Source organism: Neofelis nebulosa, chromosome 18 (genome assembly GCF_028018385.1).
Source record: "Neofelis nebulosa isolate mNeoNeb1 chromosome 18, mNeoNeb1.pri, whole genome shotgun sequence".
NCBI lineage: Eukaryota > Metazoa > Chordata > Mammalia > Carnivora > Felidae > Neofelis > Neofelis nebulosa.
In genome coordinates, this window is record NC_080799.1 from 41,670,604 (window position 1) to 41,683,676 (window position 13,073).

General features: G+C 58.1%; 2 protein-coding genes across 8 annotated transcripts in view; one reads left to right on the forward strand and one right to left on the reverse strand.

Annotated features, from left to right (window-relative positions):
• On the forward strand, positions 1–8,411 carry PAM16 (presequence translocase associated motor 16). Of its 2 annotated transcripts, XM_058711533.1 has the most exons (6): positions 1–152; positions 5,457–5,541; positions 6,376–6,512; positions 6,908–6,973; positions 7,440–7,575; positions 8,383–8,411. In XM_058711533.1, exons 1-5 carry the CDS (start codon positions 150–152, stop codon positions 7,524–7,526), a joined length of 378 nt encoding a protein of 125 aa, XP_058567516.1. In that variant the 5' UTR covers positions 1–149; the 3' UTR covers positions 7,527–7,575; positions 8,383–8,411. The 2 variants fall into 2 exon arrangements, with proteins under 2 accessions (XP_058567516.1, XP_058567515.1); XM_058711532.1 differs by lacking the exon at positions 8,383–8,411 and having other exon boundaries at positions 7,440–7,596.
• The window catches only part of GLIS2 (GLIS family zinc finger 2), a 21,649-nt gene continuing 16,844 nt past the window's right edge, over positions 8,269–13,073 (reverse strand). For 2 of the 6 annotated variants that reach the window (XM_058711518.1, XM_058711514.1), the window contains exons 4-8: positions 12,469–12,645; positions 12,255–12,388; positions 12,029–12,150; positions 11,195–11,395; positions 8,269–11,066 (exon numbers count right to left, since the gene is read on the reverse strand). In XM_058711518.1, coding sequence (XP_058567501.1) covers positions 10,267–11,066; positions 11,195–11,395; positions 12,029–12,150; positions 12,255–12,388; positions 12,469–12,645 — 1,434 coding nt within the window. In that variant the 3' untranslated portion in view covers positions 8,269–10,266. The remainder of the gene's footprint in view (positions 11,067–11,194; positions 11,396–12,028; positions 12,151–12,254; positions 12,389–12,468; positions 12,646–13,073) is intronic. The other 4 variants (XM_058711517.1, XM_058711515.1, XM_058711519.1 and 1 more) reach the window with 4 other exon arrangements.

Here is a 13,073-nt window from a genome sequence, read left to right on the forward strand (position 1 = left end):
CCCCGCCCTCCGGAGGGAACAGTACGCATGCTTTGTGCGGCGTCACGCACGCGCTCTCTCCCTTGACCTCTGACCCGCCGGCCGCCCTTGAGCTGGGGGCCGCGGGGCCAGGAAGCAGCAGCTCACGACCCCGAGGCAGAGCGGCCACCATGGTGAGGCCCGAGATGGGCGCTGCCCGGGGAAGGGGGGGCCGTTTCGGAGCCGGGTCAGGGGCGGCGAGCTGCGGCCGGGCTGCGGGAGCCGCGCGCCCCCTCGTGCCGGACGGGAAGCGGGGTCCGGGGGCGTCGTACCGGGAGGACCACTACGGGCGCTGGCGGCCTCGAGGCGACGGAGAGTCGTTTGGCCGGAAAGCAGGGAGGGCCTGGCCGGCCGCAAAATGTCCAGCAAGTTGCGGTCGTGGGCTCCAGCCCGTGTGCGCACAGCCCCAGCGGGAGGCTAGGGCCGACCCGGGAGCCCCTGCTTTGCCCCGCAGGTAGTTGGTGGTGTCGCCCTATTATTGTTCCCCTTTCGCAGCTGACCAAACGCTCTCCGAGACTTTGCCAAGGAAGTGGCAGAGCTAGGGCTTGAACCAGGCCCCTCGACACCGAAAACTGAGCGTTTCTGCGGTACCATTGGCACTTGGAGCCATTCCACAGACCTGGGCCACACTGGCTGCGACGGGTGCACCTGGGGACCCTATAAAAATGCATGTCCTGAGCTCTGCCCTCGGAGGTTCTGTCAGTTCCCCAAGGGATTGAGGCAGTCAGTTTGGGGAACCATTTCTTACTATTAAGGATAAGGAAGCGGCTTGCAAGTGCCAGGCCCTGAGCTGAGGCCTTACGTGGGTTCTCTCGTGTAATGCTTATGAAGTTCGTACTGTCATTGTCCGCATTTCACAGCTAAGGAACCTGAATTTCAGAGTTTGATTCGTCTAGGGTCATTCATGCAGCAGTGTCTGGTTTGGAGCCCGGTTACTGCCATTTTTTGAGGACCCACAACGAACGGTTGAACAGGGTCCTTCTCATTTGTGCGTGTAACTCTGAGCCACCCTCAAGAGCAAAGAAAAGGTTGCTCTGGGGGAGTTTGTATCCTAAAGGAGGAATCAGGCAGGTCTGTGAACTAGAACAGCATATTAGTAGGAAAAGATCGTGCTGTGGGAGGATAGACGTGGTAGGAGCCTGGGAAGGTTTCACTTGGGGGGATGGGGGTAATGTGCTTAGTGTTTTATTTATTTTGAGAGAGAGGAGACAGAGCATATGAGTGGGGGGGGGGGGTGCAGAGAATCTCAAGCAGGCTCCACACTGCCAACACAAAGCCCCACATGGGGCTCGAAACCACGAACCATGAGATCATGACCTGAGCCAGAGTCAAGAGCCAGACGCTTAACCAGCTGAGCCACCCAGTGCCCCAGGCTGTGTTAAGTTTTGGAGGATGTTGGGTTTTGACAGTATCACGGTAATAGGATATTCAAAGTTAATGGCTCTCTTTTTTGGGGAGGGGTGGTGAAAATGTTCTGGAACTAGTAGTGGTCGTCCATGCATTTTAGTGTATTTACAGAGCTACACGAATACTCTAAAAAGCACTGAACACTTGACAAGAGTGATTTGTATGGTGTGTGAATTGCGAGCTGCAGACATTGGGGTAAAGAAGTCAGAGAGCTTGATCTAGAAGTAGGTGCGGAGAGAGGTGAGGGGAGAGAAGACCAGAGAAGTCTGTAGCCAAAGCTGAGAATACCTGACTGAAAAGTGGGCTGAATTTGCCGGCAGTGGCACTGGCAGAATTGTGTGTGTCTTGGGGGATAGCCGAAGCCCTCCAGCAGAGGGAGTGGTAGGCGTTTGGAAACCCCGTCTGGGGGCATGGCATTGTTGCCCACGGCGACCTGGTTAAGTGTCACGTTGATTCAAATACCAGTGGGCTGCTGTGCCGGCCATAGGCGGGGACCCCAGGCGTAGATGTTCCTGACTGCCCTCCTGCTTAGTTGTGATGCCAGCAGCTGTTTGCAGGGGCTCTGGGTGAACAGAGCCCCCCTCTTATCTCAGTGAATCCTTGAGAAGGGAGTGAGTCTCAGTGATAGTCTCTGCCCGCCAGCCCAAGAACCTGGAAGTGGGCTTTGAAGGGAACATTGCACATCGGTCTGTCTGAAAGCCAGGTCCCTTCTTGATGCACTTAACATGAGATAAGCCACATTCCCGAGTGTCCCCAGATGCTTTCCTGTGGCCTTCTGCCCACCCTGCAGAGCTTTGGTCCTTCACTGGGCTGTGTTCCTCAGATGAGAAAACGTATGTGTCCTCCACAGTGGGTTCCAGGCTTGGCGACCTGTGACTCTGATGTCTGCTGCTTACCCTGAAGTTTGGCCTCAGTCGGATGCCATGGCAGCTGGTTGTTCTGGCCCAGGGTCTTCAGGCCCAAGTGTCAGTGAGTGGACTCTGGGATGTTTTAGGACTTTCTAGAGGAAACCTCACCTAATGGCAGTCTTCTCCACCTCTTGTAGCTGGCAGAACTGTGAGCACATCTGACCCACAGCTGGCACTGGGTACTGAATAGGTGGATGAGAAACTTGGCTGTACTGCCTGGTCTCTAGACCACTGAGCACCAAGCAGGGTCTGGTCCAGAAGCAAGGTAGCTGCTGGGCTGCTGTGAACCTGCCACTGACTGTCCGCTTGGTTTTATGTGGATTGCCTCCGGAGGACCTTGCAGCCCCCCTATAAGGAAGGTATTGTTCTCCCCATTGTGCAGATAAGAGAATTGAGGTTTAGAGAGGTTGAGTAATTGGCCCAGGACCACACAGCTAGCAAGAAGACAAGCTGGGAGCCAGATGAGAGCTGCAAAGCAGCCCTCTCCCTCTTCTTCCATGCTGCTTTCCAGCTCCTTAGGAGTGTAGGCTGGCTTTTTGCAGCCTTTTCCTGTGAGGAATTAGTGGATCTATCAAATGAGTTGCCTTTTTGGGAAAAGCTTTGTTACTCCATAATGTCTGACCATTGTCCGGTTTTGTGAAACAGTGTATAATAAATGAAAACCAACATTTATTGAGTACCTATTGTATCAACAGGCTCCGTGCCAGGCAGTTTACAAGTATTATCTCATTAAAGCCCTGTGACAGCCCTATTGTGTCCCAATTTTACAGGTGAGAAAACTGAGGCTAAGGGGACCTGAGAACACGTTAGGAGCACACAGCTGAGATTTGTACACGAGTGATCCCAAAGCTTGCCTGTATGAGCGCACATCATCCCCTGGAGATGCCCCCCACACTAACCTTGGTAGCCTCAGTGGACCAACCAGGCAGCTCCCTTGGTCAGTCAGGGTACCCTCTGAAACTAGAGGCTACCCCCACCTTTTCTGCAGCCATGGAGCTCTGGCAGCAGGAATGACGGGGACACCATGCCACTGTGGTTTGAAGCCTGCAGGGGTGGTTAGGGGGGCTGCCCAGTTACACTCTGAGTTTCTAAGGTTCGTTATTGAGCAACAGCCACCATCCCGGGCAGAGAAGTAAGTTGATGGGCAGTGATGGGTGGAGCAGTGGCCTTGCCCCTAGGCGTGTGGCAGCAGGTGAAGGTGTGGTCTGAGGCCCGAAGGGTGTGTAAGCCGTCACCTACTAGCCTGTCAGCCTCACTGTACCTCAGACAGGGCCAGCCGGCCATCTGGGAACCTCCAGCCCCACTTGGGAAGGGCTTTGGGCCTGGACGGAGAAGTTGGGAGGTTTCCCTCCCTCGAGTGCACACAGTATTGGTCTTGACTCCTCCTTGCACGAAGCCCCGCCCCTCCCTTTGATCCCTGGAGAGAGCCTTCACTGAGCTTTGCTTTCTGGTGTGAAATAACAGGGCTTATGAAATTTCCATTTACGTGTGAAATCCAAACCCACTTCCATTTTTTAATTCCTGCTAATGTCCCAGAACCAACATCCCGCCCTGCCCATAAGGGCAAGTCCACTGGAAGCCACACAAAGCCATTTCTGGAGTCCAGATTCCCCTGGCATCTCACGAGCCCCTCTTTGGCCTCTGGGTTGAGTCCTTGATCCTTGTCAGGTTGCTGAGTTGCACTCCCTGCAGGATCCTCTGTGAGGTGGGCAGCCTGAGGATGCCATGGCTGAGAGTACCAATGTCAGGGTTTCCTGCCCACGTTCCCCTTGAGTACTAGCCGTGTCCTTGGGCTCGTCATTAAACCCTGCTGTGCCTTGGTGGCTTGAGGTCTTGGGTTAAATGGCACAGTGCCTGGCACCCAGGCTCAGTTGATACTTGCTGACTGATAGAACGTCTAATTACCGACAAGTGCAAGAAAGAGTAAGGGAAACCACGGGCATGTGCCCCCTGAGCAGTGTCGGCCTGCAGTGAGCCCTGTCTGGGCCCTCTGCCCGCCCTCATTTGTACCATCGCACACACCCGTCATTTCCGGTGTGCTGTCTGTATCGTCTTTTCTCCATAAGGGCTGTACGTTTTCCCATCCCGGCCACCTTCTTAGTCTTCTCTCCAACGACCTTACAAGTCCCCTATGCTCTTGGCTGCTCCCGGGACGGCCTTTACACTTTTCTCCTGGTGGGCACGCCCTGGTTCCTCTGCCTAGAAAGCCCCAGTATTCCCATCGTGATCCTCCCTGCCCTCGAAATCCAGCCCAGTAGAAATCTCATCTTTTTCCAATGTGTCCGTCTCATTCCTGAGGTTTCCTTCCATTGGTTTTCTATACTTCTGGTCATGCTTAATGAGGCTCTGTGTGCCCCTGTGGTGTGTTGAATCACGCGGTCTGGGAGTAGAAAACCGCCATGCTGTGCCCTGTAGAGGCTCCCCCTGCCAGGCCAGGCCAGGCCGTGTACAGGAGCTCTGAGGGCGCTGCAGGGTTCCGTGTGTCCTTGTGCTAAGCAGAGCTTAGCCAACTGTGCTGGTGTTTGAACCAGTGGAGGAACCGGTGACCAGTCCTGTTTTCCCTCACCAGTTAGTTGTCTTAAATGCCTCCCTAGTGAGCTTTTTTACTCCTTAAAGGTGGAGCCTCTTTTTCTCTTTTGTTGTGTTGATTGCAACCTTTGTGAATAGTCTTGGGAGAATTGGGGTGGCTCCAGGCTCCCTGAGTTTCCTGCTGGTAGAACAAAGGTTGGGACCTCCAGTCTCAGAAGCACTGGGTGAGTTAGTGGCAGTGGCTGGTCTGGGACCAGCCCCTGGTTCTGGCTCCAGGCCATAGTGTTGCTTTGGAAGCTTCTGTTCCCTGCAGCCCCTTTGTTTTAGCTGTTCTGTCCTCGGGTCTGAAGGCCAAGGGAGGGTCCCACTTGCCTCTGGTCCACCAGAGGTCCACCCCAGCCAGCTCTCCAAAGAGCATCTGAAGCCACCCAAAGCAGAAGCCTTTTATCAAGGTAATTTGGATTAAGTTGCCTGAGCTGCTGCCCTGGACTTCATTACCTCAGATCTCCAGAAGCCTTGCCACTCAGCAGCCATTTCCAGGGTCCCATCTCTGGAAAATGCAACCTGCTAACCAGGTACCTGCTTTGCCCACAGGCCAAATACCTGGCCCAGATCATTGTGATGGGGGTGCAGGTGGTGGGCAGGGCCTTTGCCCGAGCCCTGCGGCAGGAGTTTGCAGGTAAGTTTGAGCCCGTCTTCCCCCTGGGCTGGGAGCTCCTGCCCAGGTGAGATTTTCCTCTTGTGTATGGCCCCTCACCATGGGTCCATTGTGATGCAAGGACCCTCTTCAGGCTGAGGTTCTGGCAGTCTGGGGCATTTCTAGGGGGTGGGGGTGGGGGTGGGGGTATTCTTGGACTTCCCGACATTCCTGTGAAAGGGAAAGTTGGTTGACTTGAACATTAAGGCAGGAATGGGCAAACTGGTTTACCTGACCACCTGTTTTTATAAGTAAAGTTTTATTGGAACACAGCCATACCCTCTGGCTGCTTTCAAGATTCGGGCAGTTGCAAACCCAGATTTTAATTGGTGCACAGAGCCTAAAATATTTATTCTTTGATCCTTTAAGAAAAAGTTTAGTGGATCCTGATTCTAAGGTCATTGAAAGGGAAGAGGTCACCTGAGCCACCTGCTTTGCTGGCCTAGGTAACTGATGGGCAGCCAAGTCTCAACTGAGCTATTCCTGCCTCTTCATACCTGTGCGGCTTCACTCTGCTTCCCATTGTAGCCTAAAGCTCCCTAACTTGCTGTGCACTGGGGATGACAGGGCAGGGGAGAGGAGAGGAACAGAACCATCTTGTGGTCTAGGTTGGGGACCAGACCCTGCCTCTGTCCTCACTTCACCGTCCCCCACCGCCCACCTCCCAAAAAAAGCCACTCCTGGAGAAGAGATGTACCCTGTCCCTTGTGTGTGTCTTCTTCCGTGCCACCTGGCAGGCTGAGCTGCCCACTCGGAAGGCCCAAGGGGAACCTCTGGGCTGCTGAGGGCTGAGCACTCACCCATGTGTCTACATAGCCAGCCGGGCAGCAGCTGACGCTCGGGGACGTGCTGGACACCAGTCTGCAGCTGCCTCCAACCTGTCCGGCCTCAGCCTCCAGGAGGCACAGCAGATTCTCAATGTCTCCAAGCTGAGCCCCGAGGAGATCCAGAAGGTGAGGCCACTAGGCTGGCTCTGAGACAGGTCTTGCCTCAGAAGACCAGTAAGGGGGGGATCGGGCGGGAGGAGTCAGGCTACGAGGGTCTTGCAGAGTGAATGTGGCCTGGTGGAAAGGAGCAGGTGCTTGGACTCCTGAGTTACGGCAGCCGCTGTCACTCATTTGTTTTTAGGCCCAAAGCAGGCAGTGGCAGGGACAGAGCAGTTGGTGGTGGTAGACAAGCCCCTTCCCTCTGTGGGCACCTGTCCACCTCTCTATCCCCCAGCAGTCACATGGGCATGTGGGGCAGCAGGGTTGAACCCTTTGGCTTTCCTTCTTTGTCATTTCCTAGCTCCCCCTGCCTCTGTAACCCAGAGCCTGCACACCCTCTCACCGTCTCCCCTCCCCTGCAGAACTACGAACACCTATTCAAGGTGAACGACAAATCCGTGGGTGGCTCCTTCTACCTGCAGTCCAAGGTGAGTGCTCTTTGATGCCAGGAGGGGACAAGCCCAGGGCCCTTCTCACTGGGGGCATCCCTCATTCCCAGGCCCTTCAGAGCTTGGCAGGCAGGCAGGTGTGCCGGGCAGTCCCTGGTGTCCCAGCCTCAGGGAGGGCCCCCCTAGGCTGCCACTCCCTCTGGCTGCCTCAGCTCCCTGGGGCCCAGCCAGTTGGGCTGAAATGTCTGGGCCCTGTGTCACTCTGACAGTGGCCCTCCCAGCAGCCATGGCTGTGAGGGAACAGGACAACTGGCTGGTGAAGAGCAGGGTGTGCCCGGGCCCTGTCCCCCTGGGAATGCTGGGCACCCGTAAAGGAGGCACTTGTGTTTCCCAGGCTATTGGCTCAGACATGCCCAGGGCTCTGCAGGGACTCGAAGCTGGAAGGACTGCGAAGGGCAGAGGCCAATCCCACTCACTGCCCTGCCTGATTCTAACTCCCTTCCAGGTGGTCCGAGCCAGGGAGCGCCTGCAGGAGGAGCTCAGAATCCAGGCCCAGGAGGACAGAGAGAAGGAGCAGATGCCCAAAACGTGACCACTCAGCCCCTCCTGCACCCTGCCCACCACCTCTAATTTATAGCTCGGTAATAAATGTCTTTTCCGCATTTCTCAGTGCACACATCCACATTCCAGAAGGCAGACTGCTCTTCCTGCCAGCGGGGAGGGGGGAAGCCAGTAGTACCGCATCCCTGTTAACATGCCTTTGACACCCCACAGGGCTGGGGTGGGTGAGGTTGGCAAGAAGCCAGCCCAGCCCTGCCCTGCCTGCTGAGCTGTCACGTACTGGACACGGCCACTCCTGCCCTCACAGCTCCAGTGCCAGGCCCCTCCTGCGATGAGCATCCCTGCCCTCAGGCCTGCCCTTGCCCTTCCCACCGGGTCCAGAGCCCCAGGCCCACGGCTCAGTCACAGGCAACCTCTCCCTGAGCTGGGTTTGACTCTAGCATCTCTGGAATCTGGGTGGAATGCTCCAGTACAGGGAGAGAGAGAAGCCTTTGCCAGACTCTCAATGGACCAGTTGTGTCTTCCCAGAACTAAGGCTCTTATCAGGGTCACAGCAGGTGGTGGTAGGACGAGGTCCTGCGTCATCTAGAATCTTCCATCTCTGCTCCCTCAGCACCTGCCCCCTCTGGCCGCTCCCTTCCGGAGGCACCCACAGGATGGGAAGGAAGCCCCAGAACAGGGCTTCTGGGTGCTGCGTTCTGGGGGTGGGTGACCCAAACCAGGCACAGGATGGTTCCCAAGCAGGGTGGCTCAGCTCGTGGCAAAACAGAAACTGTCTTTGCAACTCAATTTTATTGTTTCTTTATAAACTTCCTCTCACATGGAGGAATATATTGTTATAGTCATTAGCTTATCTCTTTTTTTTTTTTTAAACTCTATGCTAACAGCAATGGAGCCAAGAGGAGGAAAAACATAAGCTACGATAGAAAGGCACTTAGAACCTGTTAAAATACTGATATCCTGGAATGTGCAACAACAAACCCACAACAACAACACGTACACCAGCCCTTTCGAGCCTGGTCTATCACCGAGTCACATGCTGAGCTAATGTCACCTTCCAGTGCCCTGTTCCTCTGCTCCCTGGGCTTGAGTCTCAAACCCCTCACCCCCAACTGGGGATTTAAGGCCTGGGTCCTGGGTGGGGCCCGAAGAAAGGAGACCAGCTCCCTCCTGCTTTGCTCACAGCCCCTTCAAGGGGCAGAGCCAGCACTGCGAGGCCCTGTCAGGGCAGGCCGGGTCAGGGTGACCCCTCTAGGACAGAAGGGCAGTCCAGGAAAGGGTGGGGTCTGCAGGCTTGCTAACCACCCCGCTGCTGGCCTGCAGCTCCCAGTCCTACAGCAGGGGAATGGAGTGCTTGGTCATGTGGCCAAGGACCGGGCAGGCCTTGGAGCCAGAAGTCCTGACTGCCAGGCCAGCACCTCCCAGGTGGCACCAGGCCACCTTCAGGGAGGAACAGCAGGGGCTCAGGGTGGGGAAAGCGTATGTGCTGCGGCCCCAAGGCCTGCTAGGATCGGGCTGTGGGCTGTAGGGCATATGGAGCACCAGCATCCTTAGCTTATTCTGGCCCATGCCAGTGAAAGTGGGGGGCGGGGGGGGGGGTACCTCTAGGACAGAGGCTCAGTTGGGAGGAGCCAAAGCCAAAGGAAACAGCCATGTTTTAAATCCAGGCACCTTCCTCCAGCTTCCCCTCCCCAGGCACAGAGTTGGGGCCCTCCCATGGCCATCCCGGTTCGCTCTACCACCCCAAGCCCGGGGCTTTCTGTCCATGGCCTCTGGAAAGGTCCCATACCCAGCACTGGCCTGGAGCCCTACCCCTCCTGTGTGCTGGCTGTGACTTGGCACCCCCAGAATTGGGGCTGTGTCCTAGCCTGGGGTTGTCCCCAGCCAGCCTCCCATCTCCTGACACCCTGCAAGCTTCCATGGTCCCTTGTGCAGAGTGGCACTGCCCTGGGCCAATCCTGGTCCCACTTGCCCCCTGAGCCAAGCAAGGGCCCAAGGTCCTGGCATCTCTCTTCCTAGCTTAGGGCTTTGCTCCCCACATCCCCAGGGCTCCCTGAAAGGAGAGGGAGAAGGCCCAGTAGTGAAGGGGCAGGTGAGTGGTCAATGGGCCCCTCACTTTGGAGAGTGTCCAGCCTGGACAAGGGGCTGACCCTCCATGCTGGCTCTTTCCGGACAGGCTAGTGGTGAGGGGCAGCTGGCAGAGCGGGCCTCCCTCTCGGAGTTTGGAGGCGCCTTGTCATAGGGATAAGGTGGCTTTTTCCTGTGGCTTTGCCTGCGTCTGTCTTGCTCTCCCTCTGGAGGGTGGGCCAGAGGGAAAGGGGTCCAAGAAGCCCCCAGAGCAGGGGCCCAGAGAGGCTAGGCAGGACGGGAACGTGGCTGGCAGGTGGTCATGGCAGGGAGGGGGCAGGTGACCTACCCAGGCTGGTGACTGGATGAGGGAGGATGGTGGAGGGCCAGGGCATCCGAGGACTAGGTGAAGGAGAGGGCAGGGGGTGGGCTGGAGGTGAGTGAGGCCTCGGCACCCAGGAGCACAGCTCTCCCTGGCTGGCAGGACCAGCTCCCCCTCCGGAGCCTGGGACACCACCAGTGACCTTCTAGCACCATCCTTGCTGCCCAGCTTGTCTGGGGCTGGGTCTGCCTGGGGGACACAGCCAACCAGGCCCCAGGGGCAGGAGGACATTATTGCTATTTCGCAGAAGAGTTTCCGTTCGTCGGGGGCAGGGGGCCGGGAGCTCCTAGCTGGGCCGCAGGTAGCTGTCCACCAGGCGGGTTCAGTTCACCACAGCCGGCTTGAGCAGCACAGAACCTGGAGGGATGACCACCCAGCCCGGAGCGAGTGCCTCTGGGCTGCTGGCCGCCGAGCTGACGCCCGTGGACAGGTCCAGCACGGTGCCCGGCAGCAGGGGGAGTCCGTCAGGGCTCGGCCGGGAGCGGCTGTTCTCAGTCCTCTCGAGGGGTGTCTTGCGGCCCTCCACGCCCAGAGACCTGGCTGGCACTGCCATGCGCCCCTTCTCCCCCTCAGCCTTGCCGCCAGCGGAGCCAGCGAGGAGGGAGACCACAGGCAGGCCCAGTCCACCAGCCCCAAAGGGTGAGGGCAGCAGCGGGTTCTTGGCCAGATTGAGGGGCAAGACGGGGCCCGGCAGCCCGGGGCCCATGCCCCCTGCACCCCCACCGCCCCCGCTGTTGCCACACGCCAGGGCGCTGAGGTCAAGGGGGCCGGGGGCCAGGGGCAGGGGCAGGCCAGGCAGGCCGGGGCCTCCAAAAAGGGCAGCAGGGTTGGGGATGATGATCTGGGCTCCGCTGACATAGGGGCCGCCATCGGGGGTGGGCAGCGGTGGCTTGGGGGGCGGGCGCAATTGCAGGAGCTCTTGCTGCTCATGAGACACGAAGTGGCCGTGGGCCTTGATGTGCTTGCGCAGCGAGCTGGGGTCCGTGTAGCGCTTGTGGCAGCCGGGCATCTTGCAGTAGTAGGGCTTGTCCACGTAGTGGGTGCGCGTATGCTTGAAGCGGTCGCTCGAGTTGGAGTAGCGCTTGTTGCAGCCCTCGTAGGGACACACGTAGGGCTTCTCACCTGCAGGGCAGTGCCGGCGTGAGGGGCCTCTCCCCAGCCCAACCTCCGCACTCCCCCCCCCTCCCCCCGGCCCCAGAGAGCTCCCGGAGAGTGGGGACTCTCTGACGTGGGCAGTGTGTCCCTGGCACCTGGCACGAGATCTCTTCCCGGCTGGGGGCAGCAGGGCACAGGCGCTGAGCAGCTGGCCTGGTCCCTGGTCACACCCCAGCCCTGCCTGTGGCCTGGTGGTATGCCCTCAGCCTCGGTCCTGTGCTTCAAATTGTGGATGACAGCGACCACCTCCACCGGCAGGACCACACATTTGCTTCCACACTTCCAGGAAGACCCTGCTGGGACGTGGCCCACCGTGAGTGCTGCAGGACAGCTCTCCAGGCTGTGTTCCGGCTCTGGCTCCGGAAAACGCCTCCACATTTACTAAACGTCGGTCGGGGAGCCACTTCCAGGCTCTGAGCCTTTGCAGTGTGGCCGGCCCCAACCGAGCTGTGCTGTGAGCGTAAAACACACGGGGTGGCGGGGGAGGGAATACACACCAGATTGTGATTCCACAGACTTCGTACAAAATCTAATGTCTCATTGACAGTCTTTTAATATATCGGGTTTGAGAAAATACGTCCTTGCAATTCATTTCTTTCCTTTGTACTTTCTGTAATGCGGCAATGAGGATGGGTTTTTTTGGTGGTTGGGAAATTTAAAGTCAGGTATGTGGGCGTGTCACCAGGCTGGCCCCACCGTGTGCTTGGGCAGAGCCAGGAGGAGGCGCACGCCGCCTCACAAAGCCTCACAAACAATGGTGCTGAGTGCGGCGCCTGGAGATGTGTCTGTGCCCCAAGGGCGGATGCAGAGGGGACCCGCGGGAGAGGCTTTGCCCAGAAGTGGCACTCGCAAAGTGACAACTGCACAGTGAGATGCGTCCCTCACCCCTTGACTGCCCCGGGGGCCAGCCCTCCAGCCCAGCCACTCACCCGTGTGCGACCGGTTGTGGATCTTCAGGTTCTCCAGGCGCGAGAAGCTCTTGCTGCAGGTGGGGCAGCGGTGTGGCTTCTCGTTGGTGTGCGTGCGGATGTGGATGAGCATCTTGTACCTGCTCCAGGGAGGGCACGGTGCGGGCGGGGGGGGGGGGGGGACCTCGACTCAGTTTGCGGGACTCCGGAGCCCCTCTCCCCCGGCCCCCCTCTCGCCCTCCCTCACCTGGCGTTGAAGCCGCGGCCATGGCGGGCACAGCCCTCCCAGTGACAGCAGTACCCTGCGTCCTTCTCAGGCTTGACGTGGTAGTCGTTGACGTGATCCACCAGGTCCTGCAGGAGCTCGAAGAGCTGGTTACACTGCAGGGCCGGGGAAGGTTCTGAGTCTCCGCGGGGCTGTGCACACTGACCCCGGTCTTCCTGGCCACCCCCCCACTCACCTTGGCCCAGCGACACACCAGCTGCTTGGGCAGGGGTAGCTCTGGTGAGAGGCACTTGTCCTTGGGGGGGGTGAGGAAGGAGGAAGCAGGCAGGTGCAGGGCCCCCCCGGAGCCCAGAGGCAGGAAGAACTGGAACGAACTGGGGACGCCATCCAGATAGCGCAGCGGCTGGAAGTCCTAGGGGGAGAGGGGAGAGACAGAGCTGGTCAGTGCGCCCTGCTGGGCCAGCAGGTCCCCACCACCCCTGTCTCCTGTGGCGGGTTGTGTCCCCCATGAGGACATGTCCCAGTTCCAACCCCCTGTACCTTGGGTGTGAGACCTTAGTTGGAAATAGTGTCTTTGCAGATGCAGTCAAGGTCATACTGGATTGGGGGGCACTAAATCCAGTGACTGATGTCTTCATAAGAGAAAGGGGGATTTGAACACAGAGACACAACAGAGGGAAGAAGGCAAGGTGACACCAGAGGCAGAGATTGGAGTGACACAGCTACAAGGCAGGGAACGCCGGGAGCCAAGAGAAGCTGGAAAGAAGCGAGGAAGGATTCTTGCCAGAGCCTTGGGAGAGAGCACAGCCCTGTCGAGATCTCGATTTCAGACTTTAGTTT